The 16,978-nt window shown below is 41.3% G+C and overlaps 1 protein-coding gene across 3 annotated transcripts in view; it reads right to left on the bottom strand.

Annotated features, from left to right (window-relative positions):
• Positions 1-709: 709 nt before the first annotated feature.
• The window catches only part of mmd2a (monocyte to macrophage differentiation-associated 2a), a 119,237-nt gene continuing 102,968 nt past the window's right edge, over positions 710-16,978 (bottom strand). For 2 of the 3 annotated variants that reach the window (XM_043711914.2, XM_043711915.2), the window contains one exon: positions 710-7,426. In XM_043711914.2, coding sequence (XP_043567849.1) covers positions 7,223-7,426 — 204 coding nt within the window. In that variant the 3' untranslated portion in view covers positions 710-7,222. The remainder of the gene's footprint in view (positions 7,427-16,978) is intronic. The other variant, XR_015760543.1, reaches the window with a different exon arrangement.

Genomic DNA, 16,978 nt, shown 5'->3' with positions numbered 1-16,978 from the left:
TGCCAGAACTGCTGTGTTTTTCTGGTTCTTTATGTTTTTAATGCACATTATCTTACTTTTCATTAATGGTCTTGCCACTATTTATTGTAGGAGGGTAAGGTTTTACCTTGGAAATGGTGAGATACTCTTTTCCAATATAAAAACAAGAAACATTTCACATTGGTTGTGAGTTGAGGCTGATTCAGTGCACTTCAGTCCCATACCAACACGGTTGACTCTAAACTGCTAGAAAGTAAAGCCAGCAGAAATTTGATATAACATTCAGCGGTGAGCTTGGCATTGAAACAGGATATGATGAAATCACACCTGCCCAATTCACTCCACCAATCACTTCACCAAAGTCCTCCTCACTAACATTCTCAAGAACTGCCGCCCACACCCTGGAGAACTATTCCACCAATGAGTCAAGAAACAGCTTTGTATCATCATTATTATCAAATCTACTCTTGATGAGCGAGTAGTTTACTTTCTGTAGAAGGACAAAGGTGTTGGGTACCCATAACAGATTGATTAAATGACCCTGATATTACCATTTCCTGCACATTGGTGTGGAGTGGTCTCCACACCAGGTTTCTTCCTGTTTCTGCCCTGAGGGTTAAAGGTTTATACCATGACTCAAAATCCCAATTATCCCTTGGTCTGCACATCAGGTCTATTCCCACAGACCTGTTCCAACTGTGAAAGAACATTCAACAATATCTTTCATTTATATAGCCCCTTTAATGTAATTAAAATGTCGCAAAGGCATAGAATTCTTCATACAAACCTGTAAAAAACATTTTGCTCCCTTCAAACGAAAACACAATGCTTGAAATTAGTGAGGTATTGAAGTTTAATCTCCATATGACATTAGGAATAACTATTACAAGAACCATAAATTATCTTGACTATAAAATACTCGTTACCAAAGCACAGACACATATAGCTACAGAAAACATTAACTTCTTACGTTTTAGTCAGATCCAAAGTCAGTATCAAAGTTTCATTTGACTCAAACCATGCAAAGTTAAAATTCAACACTACCCTCTTGTAGACAGTACAAAATAGTAAAAAGCAGAGACTGAAGATTAGTCCAAGTTATAGGCAGCACGGTTAGAAGTTCCTGAAGTGAGTAACACAATGACTGTGTCCCTTCATTCACCTTTTTTCTGGACTTGGCTGGCCTTGACATTACCAATACATTATGGTGATCTCCCTTCTTGGGCTAAGATTCCCATGATGCATTTATGAGCTGATCACTCTCAATTCTGCACAGGGTGACTTACAGGCTATTCCTTCTCACATTTTCTTTTGCCACAGTTCAATGTGCAATTTGGTAACATGGGGCTGCATGAATTCTGTACAAACATTATTTAAATCCCAACAATATGTAATGACACTATTTTAAGGAAAGTACATTGCAATTTCTTTTTAACATGCATTATCTGTGCATTTTTTGCATAAGCCTCGCCAGGTCTTCGCAAAGATAGGTGCTCTCACTCTTTAAGCATGGTGACATTTTTAGATAATCAGTAAAATAAGACAAATTATAACTAGTTGTGATTCTTCCAGAATGAATATGCAGTATCACAGAAACAATGTAGTCAAGGTGATGATAGAAATATTGAATCTAGTCAGATGAGATGTCACAGGAGACCTTTTACATTCAAAGCTTCATAGCAACTTAATTTGACAGCTTCATCAAAGCAATTTGTTCACTGGGATGTAAACAATTAAATATCGGGAGGCACAAGATCCAGTTAAGGATGTTAAAGAGTAAGAAGCATGCTGGTAGGAAGTTTTACACCCAAAGGAGAATAGATTGTGAAATATTTTATCTGCTATGGTCACTGAATTGGACCAAATAAAGTGGGAGCTATTTGCTTCTCTGGAGAGAAGGTTTTGAGAGATCCCATGGTGTGAATGTGGAATTGACCTATCAAACAAGAGGGACTGGCACTTGGAGCCAAATAGACTTTCCCATTGTTAAATAATCTAATGCATCACCATAAAGTGTAAAGTGTCACTCGTGGGTGACTCAGATCCAAACGGCTCCACGTTATGATTTTGTATTGTCTCTCAACTCTACCTTTTTCAGGGACAAGGTTGGGTTTTGGCACCTCAGTGCAGGATTTACTAATCACTGTGATACTGGCTCAGAGGATGTTTTTGCTCACTTGGCAAACCAGGATAAAGAACTCCAAGCAAGCAGGACAAAATTAACATGGGGGAGTTCAGTGAAAAAAAATAACCACATCTTTGAAAGAAAAGGTAATGTTCGTGACTGATTTGTCAGAAACTTGGATACACAGGAAAATTAATTTTGTTTCCCTCTGAACCAGATACAGAGCTCTGAAATTTCTTGCTTCTTTTATATAAAAGAAGTAAAATGAACTACACAAGTAAAAGACAGAAGTTTAATTTCCCCTGTGAGTACAGTATTCATATTACACATCTCTGTTTTACTTCAATGAAGTCATTAACCTGTTTATTTTAAGTGGTTTAATGAATGCATTAAAACATTGTACAGAAAAATTTAACACTTAAGAAATGAACCAGTGTGATTCTAAAGGGAATTTTACAAAACACTGAATAGATCAACACTACGTAACCAATACTTTGGATAAACCAGGCCTCAATTCTAAATCAAAATGCTCATTATCAATGATGTTTAATGGGAACCCAGAAGGGTTTGATTAATTAAAAAAAAACAATAAATCCTGATTACATAACTGAAATCATTGAGACATCAGTTGTTTAATACAACAGCACCAGACAAAAAAAAATAAGTAGAAAGTTAGTAGAGAAGCCAGGACTGTTCTTCTTAAGGCAGGCAGGGAAGGTGATGGGAGATTTTATAGAAATTAATAACTACAGATGGAAAGACTATTTCCTTTTACAGGAGGAACATTAATCAGAAAAGGCAGATTTAACATAAGTGGCAAAAGGACCAGAGAGAAGAGAAGGAGGATTTTTTGATGCATCAATTAGTTATGATCTGGAAGGCACTGCCTGAAAAGGTGGTGACAGCAGATTTAATAATAGGTTTCTCAAGGAAATTGGGCATACACCTAAAAAGGGCTATGAGGAACGAATTGAGGAGTGAAACTAATTAGAGAGCCCTTCCAAAGAGTCAACACAGCACGATGGCTTCTTTCTGTGTGGTAGATTCTGTGGTTTACAGATATTTTACTGACTGGATTGCTGTAAACAAGTGACCAATGCCTGTTTATACCACACTCTTGGCAGGTATAAGACAGCAGTCAGCATGTCTTAATTAAGAACACTCTTCCCTTTAAGTCAGAAGGTTATGGGTGCGGGTCTCACTTTAGAAACATAAACACAAAACTGAGGCTACTGCAGTCCTGAGGGAATGTTGCACTCTTGGTGTTATTGTCTTTGAGGTGGATGTCAAGTGAATGTACAGGTTTTCATGAAACAGTACTATTTAGAAGAAGAGCAAGTCAGTTCTCCTTTGTGTCCTGGTTAATATCTATCCCTCAATCGATTAACAAAAGTAAATCCGTTTTTAAAAATCATCCGGTCTTTAGTATATTTATATTTGTAGAATTTGGCTGCTGTGTGTCCAATTTTACAACTGAGCCTAAGCTTCAAACTATTCAATGGGCTTTAAAAGCTTTGGTCCACTGAGGTTGTGAAAGGTGTTAGATATACTCAAGATCTTTCTGTCACCCTGGATTCAGCCAAAAGGTAGTCTGTGATTGAGACAGGATTTTGTCTGAAGGTCGCAGACTGCCAGTTGTAAGCTGGAGCGTATTCGAAATTGGGAATATTTTCATGTGCAAGTGATGGTATAAATAGACCATCAGTGCAGCATGACAGACTGATCCTGTCTATTGCATGGCTATTTGTAAAATGCAAACACTTTTTCTCACTAACATTTCGGAGCATGTGACCTAAATTCCCCTCAAGTGTTCTTACATTTCTCTTTGATTTCTGATAACTGTGAGCTGCATTACAATATGGTGCTTTGGCACACCTGAGTCTATCTGTTGACTGTCTATCTTTTTGATTAGTGACAGGTCTAAGCTATGTAAGAACAACGAGGCAAAACAAGGAAAACCCTTTATAGAAATGGACCAGAGATAGCAAATATTTCACAAATGGTGTATGCCATTCTGTATTCATCTTAATCAACATTGGGGTCACCATATTAGATTCTTGTGCTGCAGTGGTTAATCCCTACCTCTCACACAGGAGGCACAGGTTCAAATCCCACCTGCCCCTGGAGGTATGTCATAACATGCCGGAACAGGATAACCACCAACAAGAACAGTCCTCTGATCTGGCCCAAAATGTCTGTTTGAGAAAAAAATCTTGAGTTAATGTGTATGCTTTATTTGACGGGTGCTTAGGAGCAGTCACACTCCCAGCACCTCTGCCCTCCCAGACAGACAGCCCCTCCACTGTTTGCATTTTCAAGCAGAAGATAAAAAGATTTCTTAGTATCATCCTAATGCTAGAAGGGGATCATCTGGTAACTCAGGGTCTTCACAATATCAACAATAAACCACACTGTCATCACGCCTTTAAATGTCCGAAGGCACTTCACAGAGACATAAGCAAACTTAACATGAAAAGAATCCCAGCAAAGGAAATATTAAGCAATGACTGGCCAAAAGGCTAGCAGCAGTCATAGAGATGCTGGGGCAGGCAAAGCCCTGGAGGGATTTAAACACAAGGATTTTAATTTGAAAGATAGAGTAGCAGCATCCATGAGAATAAGGTGATGGGCAATCAGAAGTTAGCCCAAGATAGGGTATGTGCAGCAGGGTTTCGGACAAGTTGCAGTTGATAAAATGAAGGAATATTGGAGCAATTAAGCTTCGAGGAAACACAGACATGGTCAAAGTTTTAGCAGCTACTGACTGAGAAAGGAACAAGGTCAGGAGGTGTAATATTGGTGTCAATTAGTGGTCGTGATGGAAGAGGATTGATAGGATCTATGGATAGTACTAAATATTTGTTCTTGATTACAATAATTCTCTTTTAACCTGTTTAAGCTCTATTGCTGCCCTTTAAAAAGTGCATCAAACTATTTTAATTGAACACCAGAGTAACACCAATGAAACTTTGAGAAATCTCCTCCACTAGTCAATGTCCAGCAGCAAGCACGTTCAAGATAGTGGTCTGTAACACTCTACACCCCATTCCCTGACCTGTCCTTAGTCCCAGTGAAGCTCTGTATTGAGACAAAAGGTGACTCCTTATTTAGTTGTGATGAGCTTAAGATTTACCCCAAAAGATCTCTGGTTCACAAAGGGTTTTAGCAAGGCCTCAAATCTCTTAAAGTTTTTACAGAGTGCAAAATGTAATCAGTTACAACCCAGTGTAATAGTCAGTCAGAGCAGATAATAGCCCCCTTTTAAATTAGGAGGTGTTTAAGTATCTTTGGGAAATAATTGTATTTAACTGTATGCATTTGAATGAGCAAGACTCTGGAACCTAATACCGCTTGTTTAAAAGGCAGTGCTGTCTACATACATGAACTCACCCATTTTTCACATGTGGAAATTTAATTGGATCGATTTTACTGTGCTGCAGATATTTTTAGATACACTGTTCTTAAGTTAGGCAGAACTCATAAAAAGATGTAATTTAAAAGTCCTGCCTTCTGTATGTGATAGGAAAGAAAGCAAGGCTCCCCCTGGTGGACTGATGTGTCAAGGCACTGCTCAACACTGAGCTGAACACAGGCAGCTCCTTCGCTGAATCCCTGATCTGGCGAGGTCCATGGCTGTATGGATAGGACTAATGGCTGTAGTGTCCCTGGAATAATAAAAAAAACCCACCACATTGCTGTCCACCAACCCCTGCACAGAGCCTCAACTGTGATGCCCTCAATAGCCAGCTAACCTATAGAGACTGGTCACAGAGGTAAGGGACTAGAAAGCTTCCACAGAAATACCCTCAAGAGGGGAGAAGATATGAATTAGTAAGCTATAGAAAAGCTCTAGAAAATGGTCTTTTGCCTTTAAAACTCTAGACTAAAAATTCACTGTGGCTAGCAGGGTGAAAGCTGGCTTGAAATTGGACCTCTGGCCTCATTTCTACTGCCTCTGGAGGAGTGACCGGCTCAATGGTGGTCAAATCCAATTTAGGCTACGTGTGGCTTTAAGGTGACCTGGAGAGTGAAAGCGAGAGAAGGGGGATAAAGAGGAGGAAAGGGACAAGTGGGCTGGGGGCATTGAGATTTTGAGAGGGCAGTGACCCAAGGGAGTGATCTGAGGCTGGGAAGAGCACTGCTACCCTGCACAAAAATAAGTAACACTTTTTCCCAGCAGTTATTAACAAGGCTGCAGCAATCCCATCAAACCCTCAGTGGTACAGGCCTGTGCCCCCACACTGTCCATTTTTGTTGAGTGTTCATTAAATGGGCTTTAGACCTCTCAATAGAATAGGTGAAGGGGCTCCTGCCTTCTCTAAGTGACTTGGAATGCCTGCATCACCTAAGGTCAGTATGTTCGAAACCCTTCAGAGCACAAGGTTTATCATTATCCTAGAAATGGAGTGTCATAAGATCTATTTGTACCCTGTCTTTGTCCCTGTGTTATAATTGTGTAAATCAGTAGTTAAGTAGATGTCCCCAAATCTGACAGCTGCATAAAATAGTTAAGACAATGCAACAGATTATCAACTGTGCCAATTTCTGGTAAAATCCAGCCTGTTACCTGGTTCACAGGTTAATAAAGAAAGTTCTAGAAAACACGATTTTTACTTGTACTTTTCACAGAAAAATTAACTAGTAAGGTGTAACCGCATCCGGCAAATATACACCGCTAATAAGAATTCAAGTTTTTTTGGGGAGAAATATGACTATAAAACTCCATGGTTAATGAAAAATTATGGTGCAGCTATAAATGCTAGTCCATTCTATAGTGACGGAATGTCTGTGTGTGCATTTGTGTCCGTGTATTTGTTGCGTGTATATATCTGTATCTGTTATGTGTACTTGTTTGTGTTATTGTGTGCGTATGTGTATGTTTGTGTCTGAATGCATGTGTATGTGCACACATGTGCATCTTTGTGTTTAATACTGGCCTTTGAATTGGTGATTCAGTGCTAAAAGACTTACAGCAGATCCTGGAGTATCTGGTTTTCATTTTTACACCTTTATATCATGACGTTGAGATCCCTGTAATGTTCTTGAGCCATTTTGTCTGCTGCATTCTTTTCCTTTTTGATCACTTTGTGCACTATTTCCTCAGAAATTGAAATCGGATCACTTGGAAGTCCTCATTTCCAACATGGCCGGACGGTACAGATACCTCCAGATGGCATAGTAGTGGACGCCTGCTCCGATCGCCACAAAGAGGTGCCAGATTGCATGTGCAAATGGAATCCGACCATCGCTCTTGAAGAACAACATTCCAAGGCAATAGAAGAAACCACCCACCAGCAATTCAAACAGTCCAGCGGTGTTTGGCTGAGTCAAGAGAGTAAGAAAAACACATTCAATTCAATAAAGCACTTGGCTATTTAACATTTCACCAATGCTGCAATTGGACTGTCTGCATCCCATTAACATCCTAAACAACTTAAAGACAATTTCATGTTAACAGGCATTTTTCATCTTAGCGGTAACACGAAGAACCATGGCAATCAATTGGCACACAGCAAGGTCTCACAAAAAGCAGTGTGCTGCTGACCAGATCATCTCAGAATTGCAGAAGCATTGCAGCATAGAATGAGGCCACTCAGCCAATTGTGCCTGCCCCCAGCTCGTTAAAGGAACATCATTCCCCTCATGCCAATCTCCTGCTTCTTCTCCACACCCTTGCACATTATTTCTTTTATCCAAATAATCATCCAATGTTTTTCCGAATGCCTCAATTGAACTAGTCTCTGGCACACTTCTGGGCAGTGATTTTCAGACCCTAATTACTTATAGAGTCATAGAGATGTACAGAACGCAAACAAACCCTTGGTTCAACCTGTCCATGCTGACCGAATTCCCAACCCAATCTAGTTCCACCTGCCAGCACCCGGCCCATATCCCTCCAAACCCTTCCTATTCATATATCCATCCAAATGCCTTTTAAATGTTGCAATTGTATTAGCCTCCACCACTTCCTCTGGCAACTCATTCCATACACATACCACCCTCTGCGTGAAAACATTGCCCCTTAGGTCTCTTTTATATCTTTCCCCTCTCACCCTAAATCTATGCCCTCTAGTTTTAGACTCCCCCACCCCAGGGAAAAGACTTTGTCTATTTATCCAATCCATACCCCTCATAGTTTTGTAAACCTTTATAAGATCATCCCTCAGCCTCCGATGCTCCAGGGAAAACAGCCCCAGCCTGTTCAGCCTCTCTCTATAGCTCAAACCCTCCAACCCTAGTAACATCCTTGTAAATCTTTTCTGAACCCTTTCAAGTTTCACAACATCTTTCCGATAGGAAAGAGACTAGAATTCGTGCAATATTCCAACAGTGACCTAACCAATGTCCAATAGAGTCGCAATGTGACCTCCCAACTCCTGTGCTCAATACTCTGACCAATAAAAGAAAGCATACCAAATGCCTTCTTCACTACCCTATCTACCTGCGACTCCACTTTCAAGGAGCTATGAGCCTGTGCTCCAAGATGTCTTTGTTCAGCAACACTCCCTAGGACCTTACCATTAAGTTATACATCCTGCTAAGATTTGCTTTCCTAAAATCGTGGGTGGCACGGTGGCACAGTGGTTAGCACTGCTGCCTCACAGCGCCTGAGACCCGGGTTCAATTCCCGCCTCAGGCGACTGACTGTGTGGAGTTTGCACGTTCTCCCCGTGTCTGCGTGGGTTTCCTCCGGATGCTCCGGTTTCCTCCCACAGTCCAAAGATGTGCAGGGTCAGGTGAATTGGCCATGCTAAATTGCCCGTAGTGTTAGGTAAGGGGTAAATGTAGGGGTATGGGTGGGTTTCGCTTCGGCGGGTCGGTGTGGACTTGTTGGCCCGAAGGGCCTGTTTCCACACTGTAATGTAATCTAATCTAATCTAATCTAAAATGCAGCACCTCGCATTTATCTGAATTAAACTCCATCTGCCACTTCTCAGCCCATTGGCCCATCTGATTAAGATCCCGTTATAATCTGAGGTAATCTTCTTTGCTGTCCACTACACCTCCAATTTTGGAGTCATTTGCAAACTTACTAACTATACCTTTTATGCTCACATCCAAATCATTTATATAAATGATGAAAAGAAGTGGACTCAGCACCGATCCTCATGGCACTCCACTGGTCACAGGCCTCCCGTCTGAAAAACAACCCTCCACCATCCTCTGTCTTCTACCTTTCAGCCAATTCCATATCCAAATGGCTAGTTCTCCCTGTATTCCATGAGATCTAACCTTGCTAACCAGTCTCCCTTGGGGAACCTTGTCGAACGCCTTACTGAAGTCCATATAGATCACACCTACTGCTCTGCCCTCATCAATCCTCTTTGTTACTTCTTCAAAAAACTCAATCAAGTTTGTGAGATATGATTTCCCAGGCACAAAGCCATGTTGACTATCCCTAATCAATCCTTGCCTTTCCAAATACATGTACATCCTGTCCCTCAGGATTCTCTCCAACAATTTGCCCACCACTGACGTCAGGCTCACTGGTCTATAGTTCCCTGGCTTGTTCTTAGCACCTTTCTTAAACAGTGGCACCATGTTAGTCAACCTCCAGTCTTCCGGGCACCTCACCTGTGATGATACAAATATCTCAGCAAGGGGCCCAGCAATCACTTCCCTAGCTTCCCACAGAGTTCTAAGGTACACCTGATCAGGTCCTGGGGATTTATCCACCTTTACACATTTCAAGACATCCAGCACTTCCTCCTCTGTAATATGGACATTTTTCAAGATGTCACCATCTATTTCCCTACATTCTACATCTTCCATGTCCTTTTCCACAGTAAATACTGATGCAAAATACTTGTTTAGTATCTCCCCTATTTGACAGGCCCTATTCTCTCCCTAGTTACCCTCTTGTCCTTAATGTATTTGTAAAAACCCTTTGCATTCTCCTTAACTCTGTTTGCCAAAGCTATCTCATGTTCCCTTTTTGTCCTACTGATTTCCCTCTTCAGTATACTCCTACTGCCTTTATACTCTTCTAAGGATTCACTCAATCTATCCTGTCTTTACCTGACATATGCTTCCTTCTTTTTCCTAACCAAACCCTTAATTTCTTTAGTCATCCAATATTCCCTATACCTACCAGCCTTCCTTTTTACCCTGGTAAAAACAATGACTGCAGATGCTGGAAACCAGATTCTGGATTAGTGGTGCTGGAAGAGCACAGCAATTCAGGCAGCATCCGAGGACAGGCAAAATCGACGTTTCGGGCAAAAGCCCTTCAACAGGAATATACTTTCTCTGGACTCTCGTTATCTCATTTCTGAAGGCTTCCCATGTTCCAGCCGTCCCTTTATGTGCGAACATTAGCCCTCAATCAACTTTTGAAAGTTTAGATTACTTACAGTGTGGAAACAGGCCCTTCGGACCAATAAGTCCACACCGACACGCCGAAGTGCAACCCACCCAGACCCATTCCCCTACATTTACCTTTTCACCTAACACTACAGGCAATTTAGCATGGCTAGTTCATCTAACCTGCACATCTTTGGACTGTGGGAGGAAACCGGAGCACCCGGAGAAAACCCACGCAGACACAGGGAGAATGTGCAAACTCCACACAGTCAGTCGCCTGAGGCGGGAATTGAACCCGGGTCTTTGGCGCTGTGAAGCAGCAGTGCTAACCACTGTGCCACCGTGCCTTATTTCCCAAGAGTAGGTCAAGATTTGCACCTTCTCTAGTAGGTACATCCACCTACTGAATCAGAAACTTTTCTTGTACACACTTAACAAATTCCTCTCCATTTAAATCTTTAACACTATGGCAGGCCCAGTCTATATTTGGAAAGTTAAAATCCCCTACCGTAACCACCCTACTATTCTTATAGATAACTGAGATCTTCTTACAAATTTGTTTCTCTATTTCCCTCTGACTATTAGGGGGTCTATAATACAATCCCAATAAGGTGATCATCCCTTTCTTATTTCTCAGTTCCATCAAATAACTTGGATGTATTTCCAGGAATATCCTCCCTCAGCACAGTTGTAATGCTATCCCTTATCAAAAATGCCACTCCCCCTCCTCTCTTACCACCCTTTCTATCCTTCCTGTAGCATTTGTATCCTGGAACATTAAGATGCCAATCCTGTCCATCCCTGAGCCATGTTTCTATAATTGCCATGATATCCCAGTCCAATGTTCCTAACCATGCCCTGAGTTCATCTGCCTTCCTGTTAGGCCCCTTGCAGTGAAATAAATGCAGTTGAATTTATCAGTCCTACCTTGTTCTCTGCTTTGTCCCTGCCTGTCTGCCCTTACTGTTTGACTCGCTTCTGTTCTCAACTGTACCAGTCTCAGATTGATCTCTTTCCTCACTATCTCCCTGAGTCCCACCACCCCCTCACCTTACTAGTTGAAATCCTCCTGAACAGCTCTAGCAAATCTCCCTGCCACTATATTAGTCCCCTTCCAATTTAGGTGCAATCTGTCCTTCTTGTACAGGTCACTTCTACCCCAAAAAAGATTCCACTGATCCAAAAAATGTGAATCTTTCTCCCATACACCAGCTCCTCCGTCATGCATTCATCTGCTCTATCCTCCTATTCCTGTCCTCATTAGTTCATAGCACTGGGATAATCCAGATATTACTATTCTCGAGGACCTCCTTTCTAAATTCCTACCTAACTTTCTGTAATCTTTACTGAGTGAAAAGGTTTTTCCTCATTTTGCCCTCGCTTCTTTTGCAGAACACTTTAAATCTATGCCCTTTTGTTCCTTTTACAATCAGGAACATTTTCTTTCTATCTATTCTATCCAGCCTCTTCATGGTTTTAAAAGCCTTCATCAAATCGCCTCTTAAACTTTCTTCTCTCAACAGTCTCAATGTCTTCAACCGATTTTCATAACTGAGGTTCCTCATCCTAGAACCATTCTTGCAAACTGCTTCTGCACTCTCTCCAATTCATTCACATCCTTCCTACATAAGACTCCAGATCTAACAAGCTGAGATCTAACAAGCATTTTGCATTTCAATTTAGGTAAGAGTGCTGCCTTCTCAGCCATGGCTGATGTGAAAAGAAAGTCTCAGGAAAGTTGTTTCTCAATTGCGTGAATTTGTGACTTCTTCAGCAGCTGAGCACAATGGTGAATGTTTCTCTCTTTTAGCTGGAGGACAGACTTGGCTCAGCAGGGAGCACTCTCACCCCATAATCAGATGATTGCAGGACCTAGTGACCCAGATATTTGGACACAATTGAGATGAGGGGTCTGAAATCAGTGGGTCCAGATGCACAAGTGTCTCTTTAACATCACTGCAGCTCCCAGTCTAGATTGCATCCACATGACGAAAGCCTAAAATAAAATGCAGCAAGAAAAGTATGAACCGTAGAATTATTCTGAGGATAAAGGTTTAATAATTGGGCTGCACCTTTTAGTTTCAGATGATCATGTTGACAAAAAAAAAATCATTGTGCTCTAAATGAACCAGTTTGAGTGGTTTAGCTATGCTATGGTCATGATAATGGAGTCACGGAGTTATAGTTTTGGTTCATTGCACAGGTTTTTACATTTAAAACCATTGTTGTTTTTACTATGGCTGACACCACAGTAAAAACAATATTCTGAATGTGCTTATACAAGGTATATTTTTAATCACTGATGTCCTTTAAGGAAGAAAATCTGCTGTCCTTACCTGGTCTGGCCTACATGTGACCCACAGCAATGTGGTTGACTTTTAACTGCCTTCTGAGCAATTCAGGACAGGCAATAAATGCTGGCGTAGCCAGCGACACCCACATCCCGTGAATTAATAGAAATAACTGAAATTACAAGAATCAACAGCCAAAACAATTGTCTTAATTCTCTACATCTTACTGTTTGTTTTAAAGATGATTTTATTGATAAAGTTATAATAAAAATGGTTTTAAAAAGCGATAATTTAATGTTAGATTGATTTTTATTTATTTTTTATGCCAAACTGTAAATTTAATAAGTGTATTTTTTAAATATACAATGACTGTATGTATTTTACCAGAAACACTTAGTAATTTGCCAATATAACTGATTACGAAGTACTGAATTTTTGTATTGCAACTCTCAATAGACTTTATATTAAACTTTTTTTTAAAAGGCTCTTCATAATAAAAGGATCGCCAATCCCTGGTCTAGACTGATATTCTGGGTGAGGGAGTTCTATGATCTTGGAGATCCTACCTTTTGGAAGAGATATTAAACCTCAGTCCTATCTCCCTCTCTGAATGACACAGAAGATTCCATACCATTCTTTGAAGAAATAATTTCTTGCTGGTATTCTGGTCAATATTTCTTCTCCAATCAACCTCACTAAAACAAATGATCTGGTCATTATCACAACACTACTTGTGGGGGCTTGCTCTACGCAACCTAACAACCTATTCATCTACATGACAAAAGTGCCTACACTTCGAAAGCACTTCACTGGCAGTTTGAAAGGCGCTATATAAACACAAGTCTTACTCTGAAATTCACAGTGCTTGTTCTCCAGTCAAGCCATTTCATAGAAGTGGATTTTCTTTTGCTCATTGAACCCCAAGTACTCACACTGTGTGTCAAAATTAAACTATGCTTTCTGCTGTACTTTTCTGGCCATACTTATAAGGCACAAAATAAACAGTGGTGAGGGTTCGTGGCTGTGGCAGTACCTTCACTCCAGAGACACTCTCACAATTTTCTGAAGAGCATGTTCTAAAGTCTTCCTAGATCCCTTAACTGGTCATTCACTGCATTGCTGGTTTAGGAAGTTCGCTTTGTGCAGAAATGGCTGCCACATTTTCCCATATTATTACATACACTTAAAAAAAAATCATTCATTGACTTTGAAAGTCTTGAGGGTGCCCTGAACTCCTGAAAAATGCAACAAAAATTAACATGCATCCTGACTCTATTGGCAGAGCACTTCAGTGATATCATTATGAGATACAGAAACTTGTACTTATACAAACCAGCTCTCAGAAGCACACATACATACACATGCACATACATGTATGTATGCATTTCTGGAATCCAATTATAGAAGGGACAATAGTGAAGAGGGTGCTGAGGAGATTTACCAGGATGTTGCCTGGGCTGGAGAGTTCCAGCTATAGAGAAATTGGACAACAAGGATTAGATTAGATTAGATTCCCTACAGTGTGGAACAGGCCCTTGGCCCAACATGCCCACACCGACCCTCCGAAGAGTAACCCACCCAGACCCATTTCCCTCTGCCTAATGCACCTAACACTCTGGGCAATTTAGCATGGCCATTTCACCTGACCTGCACATCTTTGGAGGAAACCCACGCAGACACGGGGAGAATGTGCAAACTCCACACAGACAGTCACCCAAGGCTGGAATTGAACCTGGGACCCTGGCGCTGTGAGGCAGCAGTGCTAACCACTGAGCCACTGTGCCGCCCCGTGTTTTCCTTAGAGAGGCGGAGATTGAGGGGGGACATGATTGAGACAAAATTATGATGGGCACTGATAGGGAAGACAGAAACAAACATTTCCCCTTGATGGAGGGAGCAATGACCAGAGGAATTGATTTAAAGTAAGGGACAAGGTTTAGAGGAAATGTGAGGAAAAACCTTTTCACCCAGAGCCTGGTGGGATCTGGAGCTCATTACCTGTAAGTGTGGTGGATACAGAAACTCTCATAACATTTAAGATGAACATCAAGGCATACAAAGCTATGGGCCAAGTGTTGGGAAATATGATTAGAATATTTAAGTGGTTGTTTTTGACCGGTGCAGATGTTTTAAGCCACAGGGCCATCTGTCAGTGAGAGATCCAGTTGTCCCTTTCAGCAAAGATACATCAAATGCCAATCAGGCATTGGTCAAGTTACCAGTGGGTCTTCATCTCCAGTCAGGAGTCCTAACCAATGGGAGCCACCAGCCAATGAGAGTCTAGCAGGGCCATGGAGGAGGCTGTTGCTGCTACATTCAGAACTGAATTCGGGTAGAGGTGGGAGAGTGGCAGGGTTTGGGTATGCCACTATCGCACCTAATTAGGTGTCCCTTCCCTGCTCCCAGCTTATCACCTCCAGCAGCAGAATATCATGCCCACAGACAGACAGCCAGACACACACACACACAAACATTCAGATACAAGCAACACACACATACACAGACACAAACATTCACATGTACATGCAAACACACACTCAGACACACACATAGATGCATACAGGCATTCAGATACACATACACATATAGACACATACACCTGGATGTAGGTTTGCTCACTGAGCTGGAAGGTTCATTTCTAGATGTTTTGTCACCCTACTAGGTTACATCTTCAGTAGGCCTCTGGGCAAAGCACTGTTGGTAATTCCTGCTTTCTATTTATATGAATGGGTTTATTTGGGTTGGTGATGTAATTTCCTGTGGTGACATCATTTTCTGTGGCGGTCATTTCCTGTTCTTTTTTTTGAGAGGGGTAGATTAGGTCTAACTTGATGTGTTTGTTGATAGAGTTCTGGTTGGAATGCCATGTTTCTAGGAATTCACGCGCATGTCTCTGTTTGGCTCGTCCTAGGATGGATGTGTTGTCCCAGTCGAAGTGGTGTCCTTCTTTTTCTGTATGATACTAGTGAAAGAGGGTCATGTTGTTTTTGTGGCTAGTTGATGTTCATGTATTCTGGTGGCTAGTTTTCTGCTTGTTTGTCAAATGTAGTGTTTGTTATAGTCCTTGCACAGTATTTTGTAAATAACATTGGTTATTTGTTGTCTGTATAGGGTCTTTCAAGTTCATTAGCTGTTGTTTTAGTGTGTTGGTGGGTTTGTGGGCCAGCATGATGCCAAGGGGTCTGAGTAGTCTGACAGTCATTTCCGAGATGTCTTTGATGTAGGGGAGAGTGGCTAGGGTTTCTGGACGTGTTTTGTCTGCTTGTTTGGGTTTGTTGCTGAGAATCTACGGACTGTGTTCATTGGGTACCCATTCTTTTTGAATACGCTGTATAGGTAATTTTTCTCTGTTCTGCGTAGTTCCTCTGTGCTGCAGTGTGTGGTGGCTCATTGGAATGATGTTCTGATGTAGCTTTGTTTGTGGATGTTGTGGTGATTGCTTCTGTATTTCAATATTTGGTCCGTATATGTTGTTTTTCTGTAGACGCTGGTTTGAAGTTCCCCATTGACTGTTCGCTCCACTGTGACATCCAGGAATGGCAGTTTGTTTGTTGTTTTCCTCCTCTTTAGTGAATTTTATGTGAGTAAGGGTATTATTATGGTCTTGAAGGTGTCATCCATGTAGCAACCCAAAGTTTAGGTTGAATGGTTGGCATAGCTGTTTGTTTGAGTCTCTGCATTACTGCCTCTGCTAAGAACCCTGATATCGGAGATCCCATGGGTGTTACGTTGGTTTGTCTGTAGGTGTGTTCTGAAGGTGAAGCGTGTGGTAAGGCATAGGTCCACTAGCTTGACAATACTGTCCTTGCTGGTGAAGTTAGTGGTGGTTGGTGTATGTGTCTTTGGGTCTTCTAATAGTGAAGTCAGTGTTTCCTTGGCTAGGTTAATGTCGATTGATGTAAAAAGGGTTGTTACATCAAAGGAGACCATTATTTCATCCTCTTCTATCTTTGTGTCTTTGGTCTTCAGGAATTCTTGGGTGGAGTGGATGGAGTGGTGTGAGTCTTCTACTAAGTGCTTTAGCCTTTCGTGTTCCAGGTAGTGAGACTATGGGTCTGAGGGGGGGCTACTGTTTTGTGAATTTTGGGTATCCATATAAGCATGGTGTGTTGGATCAGTCTGGTTTCAGTTTTTGGAAATCGGTCTTATTTATTTCTCCAGATTTCTGAAGTTTTTTGAGTAGGGCTGTGGTTCCGTTGTCTAGTTGTAGGGTTGGATCTGTCGCCACTTGTTGGTAAGTGTTGGTATCTGTAAGGAGATCGTTCACTTTTTCAATGTA

The sequence above is a fragment of the Chiloscyllium plagiosum genome, unplaced genomic scaffold (genome assembly GCF_037043375.1).
Source record: "Chiloscyllium plagiosum isolate Xiang-an unplaced genomic scaffold, Cpla_swu_hap1 HiC_scaffold_20, whole genome shotgun sequence".
NCBI lineage: Eukaryota > Metazoa > Chordata > Chondrichthyes > Orectolobiformes > Hemiscylliidae > Chiloscyllium > Chiloscyllium plagiosum.
Note: the sequence above shows the minus strand (reverse complement) of the source record. Positions and strands in the feature narration are given on the sequence as shown.